At 44.1% G+C, this 20,699-nt stretch overlaps 1 protein-coding gene and 1 long non-coding RNA gene across 4 annotated transcripts in view; both read left to right on the top strand.

Annotated features, from left to right (window-relative positions):
• LOC115205759 (TOM1-like protein 2) overlaps nt 1–14,752 on the top strand; it is a 35,273-nt gene extending 20,521 nt beyond the window's left edge. Inside the window, exons 7-16 of one of the 3 annotated variants that reach the window (XM_029772067.1) lie at nt 564–680; nt 2,843–2,976; nt 3,411–3,453; nt 4,503–4,710; nt 6,264–6,381; nt 6,643–6,721; nt 7,831–7,902; nt 12,333–12,392; nt 13,325–13,367; nt 13,888–14,752. In XM_029772067.1, coding sequence (XP_029627927.1) covers nt 564–680; nt 2,843–2,976; nt 3,411–3,453; nt 4,503–4,710; nt 6,264–6,381; nt 6,643–6,721; nt 7,831–7,902; nt 12,333–12,392; nt 13,325–13,367; nt 13,888–14,033 — 1,020 coding nt within the window. In that variant the 3' untranslated portion in view covers nt 14,034–14,752. The remainder of the gene's footprint in view (nt 1–563; nt 681–2,842; nt 2,977–3,410; nt 3,454–4,502; nt 4,711–6,263; nt 6,382–6,642; nt 6,722–7,830; nt 7,903–12,332; nt 12,393–13,324; nt 13,368–13,887) is intronic. The other 2 variants (XM_029772077.1, XM_029772085.1) reach the window with 2 other exon arrangements.
• On the top strand, nt 10,631–11,732 carry LOC115205779 (uncharacterized). Its single transcript, XR_003880679.1, has 2 exons — nt 10,631–11,400; nt 11,464–11,732. It is a non-coding gene; the product is annotated as an uncharacterized LOC115205779 (long non-coding RNA).
• Nucleotides 14,753–20,699: the final 5,947 nt, after the last annotated feature.

The following is a 20,699-nucleotide window of genomic DNA, read 5'->3' as shown; positions in this document are numbered from 1 at the left end:
CGTCAAAGAACTTGATATGCATAATACGGGAGTGCATCTCACTAATGTTACGTGGCATCCCCTCTCCTCTCTTCCCTTCCTCTCCTCTCTTCCCTTCCTCCTCTCTTCCCCTATTCTCCTTCAACTGCACTGGTATGATATGTGAGAACCATACTGTATGGCACTTGTTTTCACCGATCAAGTTCTAATAGGTTAGTGAGGATGAAGGAAAGGATATTAAAAAAATTGAGATGCATCCTGTAGGCCTTTGCATAATCTTGGGCCCTGTTTGAAAACTGTCAACATACATCCTTCCTTCCTCCCCTCCTGGGTGTTATCACATTTTATTGGTCACATACACATGGTTAGCAGATGTTAATGCGAGTGTAGCGAAATGCTTGTGCTTCTAGTTCCGACTGTGCAGTAATATCTAACAAGTAATCTAACAATTTCACAACAACTACCTTATACACACTGATCTAACATGTGTAGATGGGAAAAAGCAAGGGTGCCTCCACTTAGCTTTGATCAGATCAGGGAATACTTTCTCTCTCTGATCCATGCTGCCTGTGTGTCCTCCTCAGATCGCTCGGCTGCGCAGTGAACTGGACATTGTGAGGGGAAACACCAAAGTGATGTCAGAGATGCTGACTGAGATGGTGCCTGGACAGGAGGACTCCTCGGACCTGGAACTCCTTCAGGTCAGAAAATGGACTACAACCAGCATAGAAATACAATGATAGAACATTGACTTGAATGGGGATGCCCATTCTAGTAATTATAGTTCTATAACTCCAGGTCAGATACTAAATGTTTGAAAAATCCTGGACGACGCTGGGCCAATTGTGCGCCGCCCCATGGGTCTCCCGGTCGGCTGCGACAGAGTCTGGACTCGAACCCAGAATCTCTAGTGGCCCAGCTAGCATGCAGTGCCTTAGACCACTGCGCCACTTGGGAGGCCCTCACAATTCCATAACATTGACTTGAATGGGGACGTTCAGTCTAGTAATTCTATTTCTCTGTCCTAACTGTGGAAGCTTTTCATCATTGAGAATTTGAGACAGCTGTGTACTGCACGCACCATTAACAAAAAAAAGGAATTCACCCATAGCGCTCCATCTGTTTATTTTTTTAAATTTTTTACCCCTAAATACAAGTTTATACCTTCCCTGCCGTAGTTACCCTGCTGCTCAACTGAAATGTGTTGGAACTCATTTAGCCCACTAGGGGGAGTAGTACCACCGTACCACCACTCTAGGGGGAGTAGTACCACCGCTCTAGGGGGAGTAGTACCACCGCTCTAGGGGGAGTAGTACCACCGCTCTAGGGGGAGTAGTACCACCGCTCTAGGGGCAGTAGTACCACCGCTCTAGGGGGAGTAGTACCACCGCTCTAAGGGGAGTAGTACCACCGCTCTAGGGGGAGTAGTACCACCATAGTACCACCACTTTAGGGGAAAGGGGGATACCTAGTCAGTTGTACAACTGAATGCATTCAACTGAAATGTGTCTTCCGCATTTAACCCAGCCCCTCTGAATCAGAGAGGTGCGGGGGGGCTGCCTTAATCGACATCCACGTCTTCCGCACCCGGGGAACAGGGGGTTAACTGCCTTGCTCAGGAGCAGAACAACAGATTTGTACCTTGTCAGCTTGGGGATACAATCCAGCAAACTTTCGGTTACTGGCCCAACGCTCTAACCACTAGGCTACCACTGCTCTAGGGGGAGTAGTACCACCGCTCTAGGGGGAGTGGTACCACCGCTCTAGGGGGAGTGGTACCACCGCTCTAGGGGGAGTGGTGCCACCGCTCTAGGGGGAGTGGTGCCACCGCTCTAGGGGGAGTGGTGCCACCGCTCTAGGGGGAGTGGTGCCACCGCTCTAGGGGTGAGGGGAGGGGAACAACAAATGTTACTGTACTGTACTTGCTTAAGTGAGAGTTGGTGTTGGTTAAAGTTGTCCCTAGATGCTGATCTTGTTGAAAGTAACAAGTAATTAAAGAGCAGCAGTAAAATAACAATAGCGAGACTATATACAGGGGGGTACCGGTACAGAGTCAATGTGCGGGGGCACCGGTTAGTTGAGGTACTGTGTACATGTAGGTAGAGTGACTATGCATAGATGATAACAACAGAGAGTAGCAGAGGTGTAAATGAGGGGGAGGGGCAATGCAAATAGTCTATGAAGCCATTTGATTAGATGTTCAGGAGTCTTATGGCTTGGGGGTAGAAGCTGTTTAGAAGCCTCTTGTACCTAGACTTGGTGCTCCGGTACCGCTTGCCGTGCAGTAGCAGAGAGAACCGTCTATGACTAGGGTGGCTGGAGTCTTTGACAATTTTCAGGGCCTTCCTCTGACACTGCCTGGTATAGAGGTCCTGGATGGCAGGAAGCTTGGTCCCAGTGATGTACTGGGCCGTTCGCACTACCCTCTGTAGTGCTTTGCGGTCGGAGGCTGAGCTGTTGCCATATCAGGCAGTGACTGAGGGTGTGATGGATAGGTATTTGAATCAGGTGACCTTTCCACTGTTTTATGAGGTGACTTTAGGTAATACAGTTAAACTGTGATTCAATAAATAAAAGGTAGGTGTTGTGATTTCTCTTACTAAGTAACACAACTGAGTCTAATGATGGACATGTATGGCTACTGGCTGGCTAGAGACCTGTTTTAGAGAATTCTAGTCTTCCACCTTCCGAGTGACAGACTCACCTTTCCATCAGTGATGTTATGTCCTCACCTTGTGTCTATGTCCTAACCCTGTGTCTGTGTCCTCACCCTGTGTCTGTGTCCTCACCCTGTGTCTGTGTCCTCACCCTGTGTCTGTGTCTGTGTGTGTGTGTGTGTGTGTGTGTGTGTGTGTGTGTGTAGGAGCTGAACAGGACGTGCAGGGCCATGCAGCAGCGGGTGGTGGAGCTGATCTCCCGGGTCTCCAACGAGGAGGTGACAGAGGAGCTGCTGCACGTCAACGACGACCTCAACAACATCTTCCTACGATACGAGAGGTAACGCACAGACATGGGCATGACAATACACACACACACACACACACACACACACACACACACACACACACACACACACACACACACACACACACACACACAGACACAGACACACACACACAATTAGACTTACTTGACTTATTACGCTTCCAGCTACACAAAGTCCACTGGTGAACAAGGATATCTGCTGTGACATGATGTTGCATGTAGAGCACATTTTCCCAGCAGGTCCGACCTACAAGAGCAAAGTTAAACATCTTAGTTCTCAGGGGACCTATCTGGAGCATACACTTCTATTAAACATTCCATGCTCTCAAAAAGTCAAAGCGTTCCTTTCATGTTGTTTTATAGATGACAGAAATGTAAATGTATGATTGATGCCAATGCCTGCATGTTCTTTACATGGAACACTGAGGACTTGTGGTGTGTTGCAGGTATGAGAGGTACCGGTTGGGTAGAGCGGTGCAGAATAACGGGGTGAGTTATCTCACTGATCTATACTTCTATGATCAACTCAACAGGAGTGGATATACATGTTACTATCTGTCACTTTGTTGTGATTACCACAGCACTTACTTTACGCTGACACTCCAACACACACACACACACACACACACACACACACACACACACACACACACACACACACACACACACACACACACAGGCACACACAGGCACACTGTGGCCACACACACACTTCCACATTTCCACACTCATCACATACACTGCTGCTACTGTTTATTATGCTGTAGTCTAGTCACTTTACTCCTACCAATATGTACATATCTAGCTCAATGACCTCGTACCCCTGCCCATCAGATTGGTACTGATAGCCCATGTATATAGCCAAGCTATCATTACTCATTGTGTATTTATTCCTCGTGCTACAATTTAGTTATATTATTTGAAGAATTCTTTATTGTATTCTGTGTTGTTGGGATGGTAAGTAAGCATTTCACTGTTACTCTCCAACTGTTATTTACGAAGCATGTGACAAATAACTTTTGATTGTCTGATTTGTTTCAGTCCATTTTCGATGTATTTTCTGAAATACAATATGATTTAGATTTGTCAATGTTTGACTGATTTGCTGCATGTGTATAGCAGTTTTATGTCTCTGTGTTTCTCTGTTTCTCTGTGTCGTGGTCAGCTAATGGAGGCAAGTATGGCAGCACTCCATTCTATCCCAGCTCTGTCTTGAGATGAATAGAGTCAATGAGGAGAATGTTGAAACATGTCTTACTACTGTAACGTATGGACCTTCTTATTGGACCATATGACATGTTCACATGGAACCTTTGATATAGTGGTGTTGTTCCAGAGAACTAGAATATTCTCTCTCTCTCTCTCTCTCTCTCTCTCTCTCGTAAAGCCCTCTGATGTCCGTAGTCTAACGTAGAGGACAGTGATGTGTTGGACTAGTAAACATCTCCATTACCTCCATCCATCCTTCTACCTCTGTTCATTTTCTCTACAGGAGCCACTGCTGTGTGTGTTGACTGTGTTCTGTTGTCTCCCTCCAGATGCTAAGTGAAGCCACGGAGGACAACCTGATAGACCTAACGCCAGGCTCGCCCGCTGTGGTCAGCCTCCGAGCCACCTCCACACCCCCGTCCAGCATCCCCCCTGTGACCGCCCCCAGGGCTGGGGCTACAGCCTCCCCTGCCCGGGCCCTGATCCAAGACCCTACCTCCGGTCCCTCAACTCTGTCCACTCAGCTCGCCGGCCTGGGTAAGGATGGGGAATGGTTCAGTAGGAACATAAATGATACTCTGTGTACTATATACAAATGCACCAGATGCTAGGTGCGCTATACTGTAATGATGCGTAGCCCATAGCAAGCAACACACCGCCCATACATGCAGCCCCAGCCACACTCACTCACACACACACTCACTCACACAAAGGCAGTGGAGTGTAAGAAGGTTTCTAATCAGAGCTCTAATGGGAAATAAGCCCTGCTCTATAAGTCTCTGTAAATGACTCCTCTGTTAGCCTAAATGATGTTGCTGCACTCCGTGGCACTATGCTCTGGCTGAGGCCTGAGACACAGAAGAGGGGGGAGAATATGCTCCTTTGCGCTACAGCGCTTGCGTCTCAAATGGCACCCTATTGCCTATATAGTGCACTACATTTGACCAGGACCCATAGGGAATAGGGTGCCATTTGGGACAAACACAGTGAGTGGAGTTTGAGAGGTGCTTCTGAATGATGATTGATTCTAGAGGACTGGTGCGGGATGATGACTGTCATTGATTCTAGAGGACTGGTGCAGGATGATGACTGTCATTGATTCTAGAGGACTGGTGCAGGATGATGACTGTCATTGATTCTAGAGGACTGGTGCGGGATGATGACTGTCATTGATTGTAGAGGACTGGTGCAGGATGATGACTGTCATTGATTCTAGAGGACTGGTGCAGGATGATGACTGTCATTGATTCTAGAGGACTGGTGCGGGATGATGACTGTCATTGATTCTAGAGGACTGGTGCGGGATGATGACTGTCATTGATTCTAGAGGACTGGTGCGGGATGATGACTGTCATTGATTCTAGAGGACTGGTGCGGGATGATGACTGTCATTGATTCTAGAGGACTGGTGCAGGATGATGACTGTCATTGATTCTAGAGGACTGGTGCAGGATGATGACTGTCATTGATTCTAGAGGACTGGTGCAGGATGATGACTGTCATTGATTCTAGAGGACTGGTGCAGGATGGTGACTGTCATTGATTCTAGAGGACTGGTGCAGGATGATGACTGTCATTGATTCTAGAGGACTGGTGCAGGATGATGACTGTCATTGATTCTAGAGGACTGGTGCAGGATGATGACTGTCATTGATTCTAGAGGACTGGTGCAGGATGATGACTGTCATTGATTCTAGAGGACTGGTGCAGGATGGTGACTGTCATTGATTCTAGAGGACTGGTGCAGGATGATGACTGTCATTGATTCTAGAGGACTGGTGCAGGATGATGACTGTCATTGATTGTAGAGGACTGGTGCAGGATGGTGACTGTCATTGATTCTAGAGGACTGGTGCAGGATGATGACTGTCATTGATTCTAGAGGACTGGTGCAGGATGATGACTGTCATTGTGGACATTTAGATCTCATTTCTTTCTTTTACTCTCTTCCCCACTCCCCCTTTTACACCCTCTATCAACTTTCTTCATTTCTTTCTCTTCTCTCCTCTGCCTCTCTCTCTGTGTCTCTCTCTGAGCCTGTCTGCCTCTCTCTCTCTGCCCTCCCTCCTCCCCTTCCCTCTGTCTCTCAGATGTGGGTGGAGACAGTGTCAGTGGTACCCTGTCCTCTCTGTCGGGCCACAACCCTGGAGACGACTTTGACATGTTTGCTCAGACCAGGACCAGCTCTCTGGCAGATCAACGCAAAAAGTATGGCTTCCTCAAGCTTAGCTCTCCAGGCTTTTGATCACAGTCCCGCAATGGCACACCTGATTAATAAAATCTATCTGGTGTGTTAGAACTGGGCTGGAACAAAAGCCTGCAATTTGCTGTCCCCCAGGACCAGAGTTGTGAATGTGGTGTTGTCCACTCCTGTTCTAGAGCCACTCTCAGCCTTCCAGAACCATCTCCATGCCACATAGTGGGACAGGCTCTAACTTGTTCTCTGTCTGTATGTGTGTGTGTGGTCAGTGTGAAGTACGAGGACCCTCGAGCCCTGGGCGGGCTTGCCTCAGCTCTGGACGTCAGGCAACAGAACGCCACTGGAGGGGTGAGTGCACCAAAGCATGCTGGAGGATGTAGTTTAGATTCACATCCCCCCCACATTGAAGTGTAGAGTGTGGTTGACGTGCTCTTAAAATGGTTAAGGTTAATCTCTCAGCTCATGGTCTCCTCTCTCTGCATGTGATGGCCTGTAGTGTGATGTTAGTTGACCTCGGCTCTCTGTACCACAAATGGCACCCTATTCCCTATATAGTGCCCTGGTCAAAAGGTAGTGAACTATATAGGGAATAGGGTGCCATTTGGGACACAGCCTCTGACTTTCCAGGAGTAATACCAGATGAATACAGTAGTAGACCATGGCTAGCCAGCTCTGTATGGTGAACTACACTGTTGGAGTAACAAGCACATACTACCGCATGGCTTGTGGTCTAGTATAACTAGGTATTCTAAAGAGCTACATGTAATACTCTCTCTAGACATTTTAAACTATAAACATTACTTGGTCATTCTGTCATTCCTCAGTAGTGTTTGGTGTTTTTTCCTCTTGTCTTGGTCATTGCTCTCTGTAAGACAGTATTTTGTCACGTTATGGGTGTCAAAGGTCATAGGAAACCATGCTATTGAATTCCACTTTTTGCATGTCACCTTTTCTCCTTCAAATTGTCAAAACTCTTGTATTTATTTTTTCATTCCACTTCTTGTACCACAGTCAGTCAGTACTAACAAGGCACTTTGTAATAATCAGGTTCTACACCTGTAAAGCCAGACATAAAGTATTATGAAATCTAAACTCTCTCACACACACACTGATTACACAAACCGATTACACAAACCGATAACACACACCCTTCACCCTCCAGTGCCAGTTGAGATTGCCTCAGATGGAATGTATCTGCCTGTCTGGGGCTTAGTGATCAGCTGAGGGTTCAAACTATCCTTATTTTCTTCCTCCTTTCCCCATGCGTTCACCTTTTTAATTGGAATGATTCTGTATTTTTCCTCTCGTTGGTTCCCCCCATCCTTTCCTCTCCCCATCTTTTCTTTAGTCTGGGTTGTTGCATTGCATTTGATTTCTCTGTTTCCTCTCTGTGCTCTGTTGCTCTGGTCTGGGGCTTCCTCTATCTTGTGTAAGGTGTTGTTCTGTTGTTGATTCAGCTGAGGGTCATAGGGGATGGTAACCCAGAGTTGGAGCTGCCCATAGACAGCTGGCTTATTACCCAAGGAATGGTGAGGACTCCATCCTCAGTGTCCTCCCCCTATGTCCAATCACCCCATCATCCATATTCCCCCCTACACCGCTGGCACCATCCCCCCCCCCCCCCCCCCCCCCCCCCCCCCCCCCCCCCCCCCCATCCATCCATCCACCCCCCTGACAATCCATATCCCAGCACTGCTAAACCAGCTAGCGCCAACAGTAGAATGGAGACACGTTAGAAAAAGACAGACGACTCCTCCAATTGTACAATACCCACACAATGATGAATAAATAAGCTGTTAGAATCTTAATTTGTCCTTGTGTGCTCTGAAAGGAATCAAAACTCCTAGGACCTCTGAGCTGGTGAATCTGAGTTGTTATGCATATTTTGAATACAAACACACACACATTTTTACATTTACATTTTAGTCATTTAGCAGACGCTCTTATCCAGAGCGACTTACAGTAGTGAATGCATACATTTCATACATTTTTTTTCTCCGTACTGGTCCCCCGTGGGAATCGAACCCACAACCCTGGTGTTGCAAACACCATGCTCTACCAACTGAGCCACACGGGACCAATGTGGACTCCCTTCACTCTGTCCCTCCTACTGTTGGTCCTGGTCCTCTCATCCTCCCTTCATGGATGAAGTGAAAGGTCTGCTTGGTCCCCAGGGCCAGGTGTGGGTTTTCATCAGTCACAAACAGTTCATGTCTAACAGTCACACACTAAACCCAGGAGAGGTACAGATACTTTACTGCTGCACAACAGGTGTTAAGTTGCCATGGCTGTTGACATTATAGATTTGTTCGATGATTGACATCAGTTTTGTCAACAGTATCATTATTGCTGATTCGACCTGGTTCATACGTCTGTGTAGCGATAAGTATCATCATCTCTGTCACATGCATTGTCAAGCTAACGGTCTATAGATACATTTTATTGAACTATACTGAACAAAAATATAAACGCAACATGCAACAATTTCAAAGATGTTACTGAGTTACAGTTCATATGAGGAAATTAGTCAGTTGAAATAAATTCATTAGGCCCTAATCCATGGATTTCACATGACTGGGAATACAGATATGCATATGTTGGTCACAGATATCTTTTTTTTTTTGGTCTGCGGTTATGAGGCCAGTTGGACGTACTGCCAAATTCTCTAAAACGACATTAAGGCGGCTTATGGTAAAGAAATTAACATTAAATTCTCTGGCAGCAGTTCTGGTGGACATTCCTGCAGTCAGCATGCCAGTTGCACGATCCCTCAACTTGAGACATCTGTGGCTTTGTGTTGTATGACAAAACTGCACATTTTAGAGTGGCCTTTTGTTGTTCCCAGCACAAGGTGCACCTGTGTAATGATCATGCCGTGTAATCAGCTTGGGACCAACACATGGGACAAACAATTTACATGTTGTGTTTATATTTTTGTTCAGTGGAGATAATATACTACACATATTTAAAGACAACTAGCATAGTAGTCCTGTTTTAACACTGGACACTAGTTCATTAACCCATTTAACATATTAAACCTATTAGCTACAATTCTTGTGGATGATCTGACGCATTGATTGTTGTTGTGATTGGTATAAAACTGTTCCATACTTTATTATTTATTTCAATTATGCTCCTTCTATGTCAACCCTTGACCATGGTGTGTCGACAGCTGCTCGTCGAACATCTCATTCCGAAATCATGGGCATTATTATGGACTTGGTCCCCCCTTTGCTGCTATAACAGCCTCCACTCTTCTGGGAATGCTTTCCACTAGACGTTGGAACATTGCTGCAGGGATTTTTTTGCATTCAGCCACGAGCATTAGTGAGATCAGGCGCTGATGTTGTGCAATTAGGCCTGGCTCGCAGTTGGCATTTCAATTCATCCCAAATGTGTTCGATGGGGTTTAGGTCAGGGCTCTGTGCAGACCAGTCAAGTTCTTCTACACCAATCTCGACAAACCATTTCTGTATGGACCTTGCTTTGTGCACGGGGGCATTTTCATGCAGAAACAGTAAAGGGCCTTCCCAAAACGGTTGCCATAAAGTTGGAAGCACAGAATCGTCTAGAATGTCATTGTATGCTGTAGTGTTAAGATGTCCCTTTACTGGAACTAAGGGGCCTTGCCCGAACCATGGAAAAACAGCCCCAGACCATTATTCATCCTTCACCAAACTTTACAGTTGGCACTATGCTTTAAGGCAGGTAGTGTTCTCCTGGCATCCGCCAAACCCAGATGGTGAAGTGTGATTCACCACTCCAGAGATCGCATTTCCAGAGTCCAATGCGGCGAGCTTTACACCACTCCAGCCGATGCTTTGCATTGTGCATGGTGATCTTAGGCTTGTGTGCGGCTGCTAGGCCATGGAAATCCATTTCATTAACCTCCTGACAAACAGTTATTGTGCTGACGTTGCTTCCAGAGGCAGTTTGGAACTCAGTAGTGAGTGTTGCAACCGAGGTCAGACGATTTTTACGCACTTCAGCACTCGGCAGTCCCGTTCTGTGAGCTTATGTGGCCTACCACTTTACGGTTGAGCTGTTTTTGCTCCTAGACGTTTCCACTTCACAATAACAGCACTTACAGTTGACCCGGGGTAGCTCTAGCAGGGCAGAAATTTTACAAACTGAGTTGTTGGAAAGGTGGCATCCTATGACGGTGCCACATTGAAAGTCACTGAGCTCTTCAGTAAGTCCATTTTACTGCTAATGTTTGTCTGGAGATTGCATGGCTGTGAGCTTGATTTTATACACCTGTCAGCAACGGGTATGGCTGAAATAGCAGAATCCACTAATTTGAAGGGATGTCCACATACTTTTGTTTGTCAACTTTGTTGACTTTGCAAAGTTGTCTTTGCGTAATGTTCAACACCCGGAATCTGTGAAAAAGGCTTAAAAACAATACATTGTGAAGTTGCTGGAAAGGAGTTTAGTTAGCTAGACAGCCAAACGTCCATATGATCTGACTTTCATATCATAATGCAGATCACGTGACTCTGTGGGGAATTCCCTTACAGTAACTCACCCTCTGTTTTACCTTTTGAGTGAGTTTTCTATCTACCGCTAGTGACCTAGTGTATGAAGCATCCAACACAACAGTACCTGTTGTTGTTTTCCTTTCTTCATTCTGTGTTTCAACATCTCTCGTCAAAGTCCCAAAAGATCTAATAGAATCTTTAAGAGCATGATACGTTTATGTCCATCTCGTATCGGTACACAACAGTGGAATTTGATCTGTTAGAGAATCTAGATTCTAAAGACTAGATTGTCGATATGACATCAGATGCCTGGCAGCTTGAACATGATCTCTTCTCCATCAAAGTCTTCTGCTCTCAACACCACTAGTCTGTGTCCTTCTGTGTAACTTCTCAGTATCTCCTTCTCTTGGATCTTTGTGATCAGCAACTAAAAGGAGATCGGAAGAGATCGGCTAGGATTCAGTTACATCGTGACCCGGATGTTTTAATTAATGGTTCAGGTTAGGATCTGAGGAAGGTAAACTGATCCTAGATCTGTGCATATGGGTATACTTTTACCCAGAACCATTAAACCAGGAGTGTAAGCTGATCCTAGACCTGTGCATATAGGCAAATGTTAGGGCAGCCTTCATGACCATTGACCCCTCTCCTATCAGTCCTGATTGCTGGTACTGTACCCTGAGTCACTCCGACCTCCACATGACACACAAACCATGGCATCCACCCTCACCTTCTCTTTTCCATTCTCACTATCACTGCATGATGTCATGCAGCCAGCGTTGCTCATGCTCTGTGTGTGTGTGTGTGTGTGTCATTATGACATTAGTCCTCATTCCCAGTCTTCGGTGGTCCCTGTGTTTTGCAGGTTCTCCTTCCAACAAATGATTGAATCACGTTAACTGAATGATCTGTTCATTGACTAATGACCTGGACTAATTAACAGCGTTACATAACTGTAGCTATCAAATCAGCTGGTAGTTCCATGCCTACTCATTAGAACTAACGAGGACAAAATAAATACCTGGGAAGTGGTCTGGGACCAGAGTTTTCCCAGAATCCTGACCATGTGAGTTGACCCAGGTAAAACTCTGGGCCCTGGTTATTGCCTATGCCCAGGGACCCAATTCTTCTTTTTTTTCCATATTTTTTTTCCTGGTCAGGTCATGTAGTCAGCTAGAAATCCTGTCCCTATGCATAATACATCAATGAGTCAATGATAAAGGAACCTGCACACAGGGACTGTCTGAGGACCACTGCCATGTATCTGGTGTTCTCTGATCTTGGTTTGGGTTTGATGGCTTTGTTTTTGTTATTTGTTATTTTCCTCTCAGAGCCTCCGGTGAATCTATTCTTGTTGTTTTTCCTTTTGTTTTTGTCGTTTCTTTGTTCTGTTGTGTTGTCGGGTGGGTGTGACGGTGGGTTTATTATTGTGTGGCTTTGTGCCGTCCGCTGGGTTTGTCCATGGCTTTGCTCCATAGATCCCCGTATCGCAGTCCTCTGTCATGGATGACATAGAGGAGTGGCTCTGTGCTGATGTGGTGAGACTTCTTTACCTTGATTTCTCTCGCTCTCTTCTTTCTCTTTTCTCTCTCGTTTCTTTTTCTTTAGTCACATTTCTATCCATTTCACGTAACCAGGTAGATCACATGTAGTGTTCTGAACTTTAGTTGACCATCTTCCATCCATTCATTATCTGACTAATGATTTTCCACCAATAATGAGAGTGATATAACAGTGACCTATGAGATAGACTTAGTACATCTCTCACATGCTACCATAATGCTAATCTAGAGAATCTATTGGAGTGGAGAATAAAACCTGCCTGTCTAAAGATGACATTGGTACTGTATCATATCACACCAGGTGATGCTACAGTGGTTCTCCCTGATGAATGTGAAAGGTAGTCACAGGTCCTGTTGTTAAAGGGATATAGCAGAGTAAACAGGTTCTGAAAGGTTGGATGGACGAGTGGATGGATCTATTGAAGTATGGTGGAAGCATGGGTCCATCACAGTGGTGGAAAGTACATGTTCTTGAAGTACCTCAATGTCAGTACAAAAGCACTGCGTGAGAGTGACCTCCCTGAGTTGTGAATGGTGTCCTGTAAGAGTCAGGAAGGTAAGTAGCCTAGTCGTCTTGTACGTAGGGTTGTAACATGTCAGTAACTTTCCCAAAATCCCCTGGTTTTCAAGAAATCCTTGTAGGAAGATTCCTGGAATCAAGAGGGAATAAGCAGGAAATCTGTGAATTCTACTCCGAGATTTATGGAAAACAAGGGGATTTTGGGAAAGAATTTTGCAACCCATTCTCATACAATACCTAAGGGAAGACTAATGTTTCGACTTTGTCTCCTAACAATGTCCATTTACTGTAAGGCATCTTGGTGAGTCAATGGTTGTGTGATCCTCCTGGCAGACTTGCCCACAAATGTTATGGATTCACTGATTTCCATTTCTTCTCCTCTGAATAGAAAGGCGATGGTTTAGATGGTGAGGAAGGGGTGACGAGTGAAGGTATGGATGGATTCAGGGCACTAACACTTGATACTGTGCATGTCTCATGTAGAAGCTCTCATTTAAATGTGGCATAGATTCAGTTTCTTAATTTGTGTGTCAAAATTCTCTGATCAGCTCTTTAGTACTTGGTATATTAGGCTGCGTTTACACAGGCAGCCTAATTCTGAGCTTTTGCCACTTAATTGGTCTTTTGACCAATCCAATCAGATCAGAATTGGGCTGCCCGTTTATACGCAGCCCTTGTGCTGTTATTCTCAATCCTGCTCCTGGAGAGCCGCAGTACTACAGGCTTTTGTCTCAGCTTAGTACCATCACACCTGATTCAACCAATCTACTGATCTTCAACACATTGATTGGCTGAATCAGGTGTTTCACTGCTGATGTGGGGCAGAAACATGCAGTACTGTGCCTCTCCAGAAGGTGCAGCAATGAGGATCACTACACAAAAAGTCAACAACTGACTCACCATTTTTATATGTCCTGCTGTTAACAGGGGTTTTCTCTCCTCTTCCTCTAGAATTTGATAAGTTTCTGGAGGATCGGACGAAGGTGGTCGATTCCTTACCATCGCTCCCTGGTGATGAGCCTGGTCCCCCTCTCAGCGCCCCCAGCGGCACCCGCAAGAAGGCTGAACGGACGGAGGATGCCCTCTTTGCCTTGTAGACTCTCCCCCAGGAAACCTCTCTCTCTGAGGCATCTACAGTACCTAGGTATCCCCCCCGGCCCACTTGCCCTATCCGCCACTCCTGCCAAGCAGCAGTGTAGCTACTGAACTGAACACCAATCCTCCTCCTGCAGAGGACCATGCTTGCTGTCCGCCTGCCCAGCTGCGTTGCATCATGTATTACTATTGGGGTTTTGATCCGTCTGTCAGTGTGGGATATGTCTGTGGTCTTGTATCTCATCTGCAGCTAGCTACCCTAAGGAGGATATAACCTAACATTGTGAGGATGAGGATAAAATGACAACCTCGTCTCTATGTTCCTCTGAAGGTGTGAAGATTAACAGAAAAAATCCTTCTGAAAAAGCAGACCGAGGCATATAGTCTATACAAACAGAGGAGTACTGTGTTAGTTTAATAAATGTAGCTTATGAATAATTTCTGCGTTTATTCTTTTAACGGTTTGTTCTGTACTATGTACTAGCGCTGCACTATGTAGTTGCCTCTTTTCCTTTTTTTTTTACTCGTTCCTTTTTAGGTGTCCTTAACCCTTTCATTACCCATTCTACAGTTGTGAAATGTTGGTACAGGGAAAGGCAATGCATGAGGAAAGACTACTTTTTGACAGACTCCATGCTAGTGTTACTCAATTATGGCCCAATAGTTCAGCAAGGCCAAATGGCAAACATTACTTACCTGTGTCTGTTTCCACATTTCAAAAGGGAGAAGGAAAAAATATATATAGCTGCAAGCAGCCATGTCAAGGTTCAAGCCCTATGGCACCACAGCAAATATCTGTTACACAGCTTTTATATTTGCTTTCCTCTTTGAAAAGCTGTTGTCAACTTCCCTCCATGTTATCTTGTGTGGTGTGTACATACTGTAGGGGAAGGAAAGGGTCCAAAATAGTATTTTCAATCAGAACTTAAGTATCACCCACCAAATATTTGTGACCGATATTATACAGGGGGTACCGGTACCATACATTGACTCGTTACCGTTACCCCCTGTATATAGCCTCGTTATTATTATTTTATTGTTGCTCTTTTATTTTTTACTTTAGTTCATTTAGTAAATATTTTTCTTAACTCTTATTTTTCATAACTGCATTGTTGGTTAAGGGCTTGTAAGTAAGCATTTCACAGTAAGGTCTACACCTGTTGTATTCGGCGCATGTGACAAATGGAATGTGATTAATACTACCGCTACAATGGTAAAACAGCCGTATGAGTTGCAGCAGTGACGTTCTGCTCTGGTAGTACATGTACACTATGTAAATGTGGCGATTTTGAGTTTGTTCTTCCTAAGAGGTTTTAATGACAAACACATTTAGTAATTGTTTATCAGAGGCGGTTGGTGGCACCTTAATTGGGAAGGGCGGGAACGTGGTAATGGCTGGAGCGGAATAAGTGGAACGGTATCAACAACATCAAACACATGGTTTCCATGTGTTTAATGCCATGCCATTCGCTTCTTTCCAGCCGTTATTATAAGCCGTCCTCCCCTCAGCAGCCTCCACTGGTGTTTTCTAATATTGGGCTATTCTTCAATGTTTTCCTTCCCCTTCTACTATGATGAGAATAATTGAATGAGCTTTATGCACTTTTGGACCCTTGAACGTTTCAGTATGTTTATCCTTGTGTTAATAAGATGGGAACTCTTTTTATAGGACACAAGATATTTTCTTAGACTAATTGCATATGATTTTATAGCGTTATGAAATTTCAGCCCTTTTCTGCTCTACAAAGCACACTTTACAGACAGTCGTAAATAGAAAAACGGACACTTTTTCCTGATATGGAAATTAAAGGAAAAGTGCAGGTGAAATATGGCACTGAAAATCTAATCAAATTGTAATTTTATGATGGTGTATTCGTAGCATACTTCACAGAAAATAGTTATTGCAAACGCTTATACATGTAGTTATTGTAAAAATGTACGTATGTTTACATAAATATATGTATATACATCAGAAATATGTGAGTATTACCTGCAGTACATGTTTAAAAGTCAAACTGAATTATTAGCTTTTGTGTAGATCGCTAAGTCGAAAGGCTAACTCATTAATGTATTGTTTGGTCTCCTGGTTGTATATGTACAGTAATGTCATGCAGGAAAATGAATTCCTCCCAAATCCTTTCTACTTTGGAGAAGCTCCCCTGCTCTCCTCTTTACTCATTCATGTGTGGAACAGAAATGGGTTCGGATGTGCTTCGGAAGGATGACCAAAAACGTTATTTTTACCGTGTTTTATGTATTTTTACTGTGGTCTGAATTGTTTGGTAAAGCTTCCTGTCTTTTATTTTTGAGGATTACAGTGGGTGGTAGCTGTGGGCTGTGACTCTGCTAGTGGGACTTCCCCTTTTAACCTGTTAATATTCTATTTTACTTTGCTTACCTACAGTAGGTCATGGAGTTAGATGAGGGGATAACATTGTCTTCCTGTTGTCAGGAAAACATGGGCTATAGACCTTTTTGAGGCAAAAGAGGTTCGTTCTTCATTTCAACTCTTTTGCCAGTACTTTTCAAAGTTAATGCTTATAAAGCTTCTACAATTAACGACAAAACGCCATGACGTTTCACTTCAATAGGAACTATGTGTTTACTTGCAAGTATCCTTATATACTTAGCAAAATTACGTGTATTATACTGTAAATGAGATACTCATTTAAATAAAATGTAATATTTGTCAGAAAAGACCTTACTGTATTTTATTTAAAAACATCTGCTTCCAGATAAAACATTATTTGTAACAGTCATTTATAAATGTTAGAGGGTGATATTACAAACAAGTACATTATTTGTATGATTTGTCTTGGGCATTAATGTTTGAATGTGTTTTAGAATAGTGTAACAGAATAAACTGTTATTAATGAGCTTTAACTCTGTTTCATTCTTGTCCTATTTGGTCTTCTATGGCTTTAATTCCACTTCTTATGAAATAGTAGCATACATTTTACAGTCAACAACTGCTGTTCCTCTTATGTCTTAAGACTGGACAAAGAATAGAGATGTTTGAAATAAGATTCTTTGTTGCATTTTTTCAGTAACATCTCACTTGATCATTTAAACAGTTGATTTCTATGTGTCACTTATTTTTATTTTTTTTAAACCAGAAGAGTTATGTATATGCTTACTCTTTGACGGCTGTCCTCCGATCAGATGGTTGTGTGAACCTGTTGGGTTGCTATGGAACATGAGAACCTGTTGGGTTGCTATGGATCATGTGAACCTGTTGGGTTGCTATGGATCATGTGAATCTGTTGGGTTGCTATGGAACATGTGGACCTGTTGGGTTGCTATGGAACATGTGGACCTGTTGGGTTGCAACTGGAATGAGCTACTGGACATTGTAACCCAATGTGTATCTTCACTATCTGCAAAACTGGTTGAAAATATGTAATTTCAACAGCAAAACTAGTTGAAATGTTTTTTCAACCAGTTTTGCTCACTGAGTATGGACATGGAGGAGCTGGAAATTGTGTCCTCCGGTGTTCTGTTGAGGAACAGCTGTTTTTCCTGACTAGGAAATGTTCCGGTCCAGACTAGATGGTCAGGAGAACTCTTGTCCCTCCTGTATGATGATGTGGGTGTTCTATGGCTGTACTGTTCTGCAATTCATTACTTTGGTTTCAGCTTTCTATTGTGTGACCTGATTATGCACGTATTAACCAATAAAACATTAGCAACGTGTGACCTCTACCAACACTTTGTTTGTGGTTATTTTCTTGTGTGTGTGTTACATTTGTCCTTGCGATGGAGTTAGTATATGATAGTGAACACACATGGTAAATTCAGGCAGAGACAAGCTCATGGTTCATCCTGGAATAGTGGCCCACTGAGTGATGCAACGGACTCACTTCTTGCACCATGTTATTCATAGCACTGCATGTTTCCCCTGCCCTGAACCTTTCCTCTTATAGTTATACCTCCCCTCCCATGCCAAGGGAATTGTTTCCTGTTGATGTCCATGGAGAAACTCCAGATGTATTAACGCAACATGCAACAATTTCACTTTTACTGAGTTACAGTTCACAAAAGGAAATCAGTCCATTTTTAAATAAATTAGGCCTAATGGATGGATTTCACATGACTGGGAATAGAGATACCTTAAAAAAGTAGGGGCGTGGATCAGAAAACCAGTCAGTATCTGGTGTGACCATTTGCCTCATGCAGCACGACACATCTTCTTCGCATAGAGTTGATCAGGCTGTTGATTATGGCCTGTGGAATGTTGTCCCACTTTTTAATGGCTGTGCGAAGTTACTGGATATTGGCGGGAACTGGAACACGCTGTTGTACACGTCTATCCAGAGCATCCCAAACATGCTCAGTGGGTGACATGTCTGGTGAGTATGCAGGCCATGGAAGAACTGGGACATGTTCAGCTTCCAGGAATTGTGTACAGATCATGGGGCTGTGCATTATCATGCTGAAACATGAGGTGATGGTGGCGGATGAATGGCTTCAGGATCTCATCACGGTATCTCTGTGCATTCAAATTGCCATTGATTAAAATGCAATTGTGTTCATTGTCTGTAGCTTATGCCTGTCCATACCATAACCCCACACATCAGCAAACCCCTCGCCCACACGACGCCATACACGCTGTCTGCCATCTGCCCAGTAAAGTTGCAGCCGGGATTCATCTGTGAAGAGTGCACTTCTCCAGCGGGCCAGTGGCCATTGGAGGTGAGCGTTTGCCCACTGAAGTCAGTTACGATGCAGAGCTGCAGTCAGGTCAAGACCCTGGTGAGAATGACGAGCACGCAGATGAGCTTCCCTGAGACGATTTCTGACAGTTTGTGCAGAAATTCTTCAGCTGTGCAAACCCAGTTTCAGCAGCTGTCCGGGTAGTTAGTTTCAGACCATCCAACAGGGGAAGAAGCCGGATGTGGAGGTCCTGGGCTGGTGTGGTTACACGTGGTTTGCGGGTGTGAGGCCGGTTGGACATATTGCCAAATTCTCTAAAACGATGTTAAGGCGGCTTATGGTAGAGAAATTAACATAAAATTCTCTGGCAACAGTTCTAGTGGACATTCCTGCAGTTAGCATGCCAATTGCACGCTCCCTCAAAACTTGAGATATCTGTGGCGTTGTGTGATAAAACTGCAAATTTTAGACTGGCCATTTATTGTCCCCAGCATAAGTTGCACCTGTGTAATGATCATGCTGTTTAATCTTGATATGCCACACCTGTCAGGTGGATGGATTATCTTGGCAAATGAGAAATGCTCACTAACAGGGACGTAAACAAATTTGTGCACAATTTGAGAGAAATAAGCTTTTTGTGTGTTTGGACATTTTCTGGGATTTTATTTTTTCAGCTCATGAAACATGGGACCAACATTTTACATTTCGATTTTTGTTCAGTATAGATCCGCCTGGATCTCCCTGACTGAATACATTGCACACCCATAAACCTCTCTATTGGATCTATGCTGATAACTGACTGCTCCTTTGGCTGCCTGTTGAGCATCACACTGATCTCCTGGTGTGTTGCCAGATTCAAAAGAGCATCATGTCAGTCAGGACAACAATCGTCCCAGGCAACAAAGGCAGTCCTGCTGACAGCAGGCCGGGCCCCTATATACTATATCGCTCCTGCTCCACTGCTTGCTATTTAACAACTAGTTTGCAGCTGTGCTACTGTCGGTCGTTGACCCATTTCTTTCCAGTACCACACCTTTGTTGTGCCCTCTTTGTGTGTGCTTGTGTTTTGGTGAGCTCACACACGGCTCACGTCCTACTACAATCCACATATCGGATAATTTGATAAAGGTTATTATTGCTGATTATTGAATGGTCATTCTCGAGAGCCATTACTTTGTGTTAATTGCTTAATTACCATGGTTTGAATAATATTTGTTTTTGTTATTTATTGTTTGAAGAAAATGTTGTTTGCTTTGACTTTATGCTACATGTCATTGTCCAACCAAAAGGGACTTCCATGAGCTTTGTCAAATCAACCCTGTTAATCTCGTCTTGCCCTAAAAGTTTTGAAGCCGCACTGGGCACTGTACGTATGTCCCTCCATATATTTAGCCTGCTCCCCCTTCCCCTCCACTACTCCAGGAGAAATACATGATGTAACCACGGGAGCCAAAGTCGTGATGTCAGATCACCCCACTCGGTTTCCGAGTTCCCCATTGGTCGATTTCTCTGGTTCTACAGGCAGAGTCATCACTACGGGCCACACAAGCTTGAACAGTTGTTAGCCCACCCCTGCTTGGCGTTGATTGGCTGTTAAGGACAAGCCCATAATAAACATACCAAGGCTATTGTTTTCCAGAGGACAATACCATTTTCTCGATTATAAAACGTTATTAATGCATTATATAAGTGCAGACCACGAAACAAAACAAATATTAAAAACATGACATGATATTTCCACGTTCAATTTATGTATTTGGCACTTGAAGAAGCGTATTAACTTTGGATATGTATTTCCCCACAGTGTTCATCCTACATTATAGTAGTTTTCAAGGAACACTGCTTTTTATTCTTTGCCATGCAAAATAGCCATGCACAAATGTAAATACCATGGACATACTGTATTTCGTCCTGGAGTTGCCAGTCAAAACAGGTATGAGACTATGAAGGGGGAGACAAAATTCACAGGTGGTCGGGGATTGGCTAGAACAAGTGTCACTCATTAAGCGCTCTGT

This window comes from Salmo trutta, chromosome 1 (genome assembly GCF_901001165.1).
Source record: "Salmo trutta chromosome 1, fSalTru1.1, whole genome shotgun sequence".
NCBI classification, from domain to species: domain Eukaryota; kingdom Metazoa; phylum Chordata; class Actinopteri; order Salmoniformes; family Salmonidae; genus Salmo; species Salmo trutta.
The sequence above is the reverse complement of the archived record's forward strand: the minus strand, read 5'-3'. Positions and strand labels throughout refer to the sequence as shown.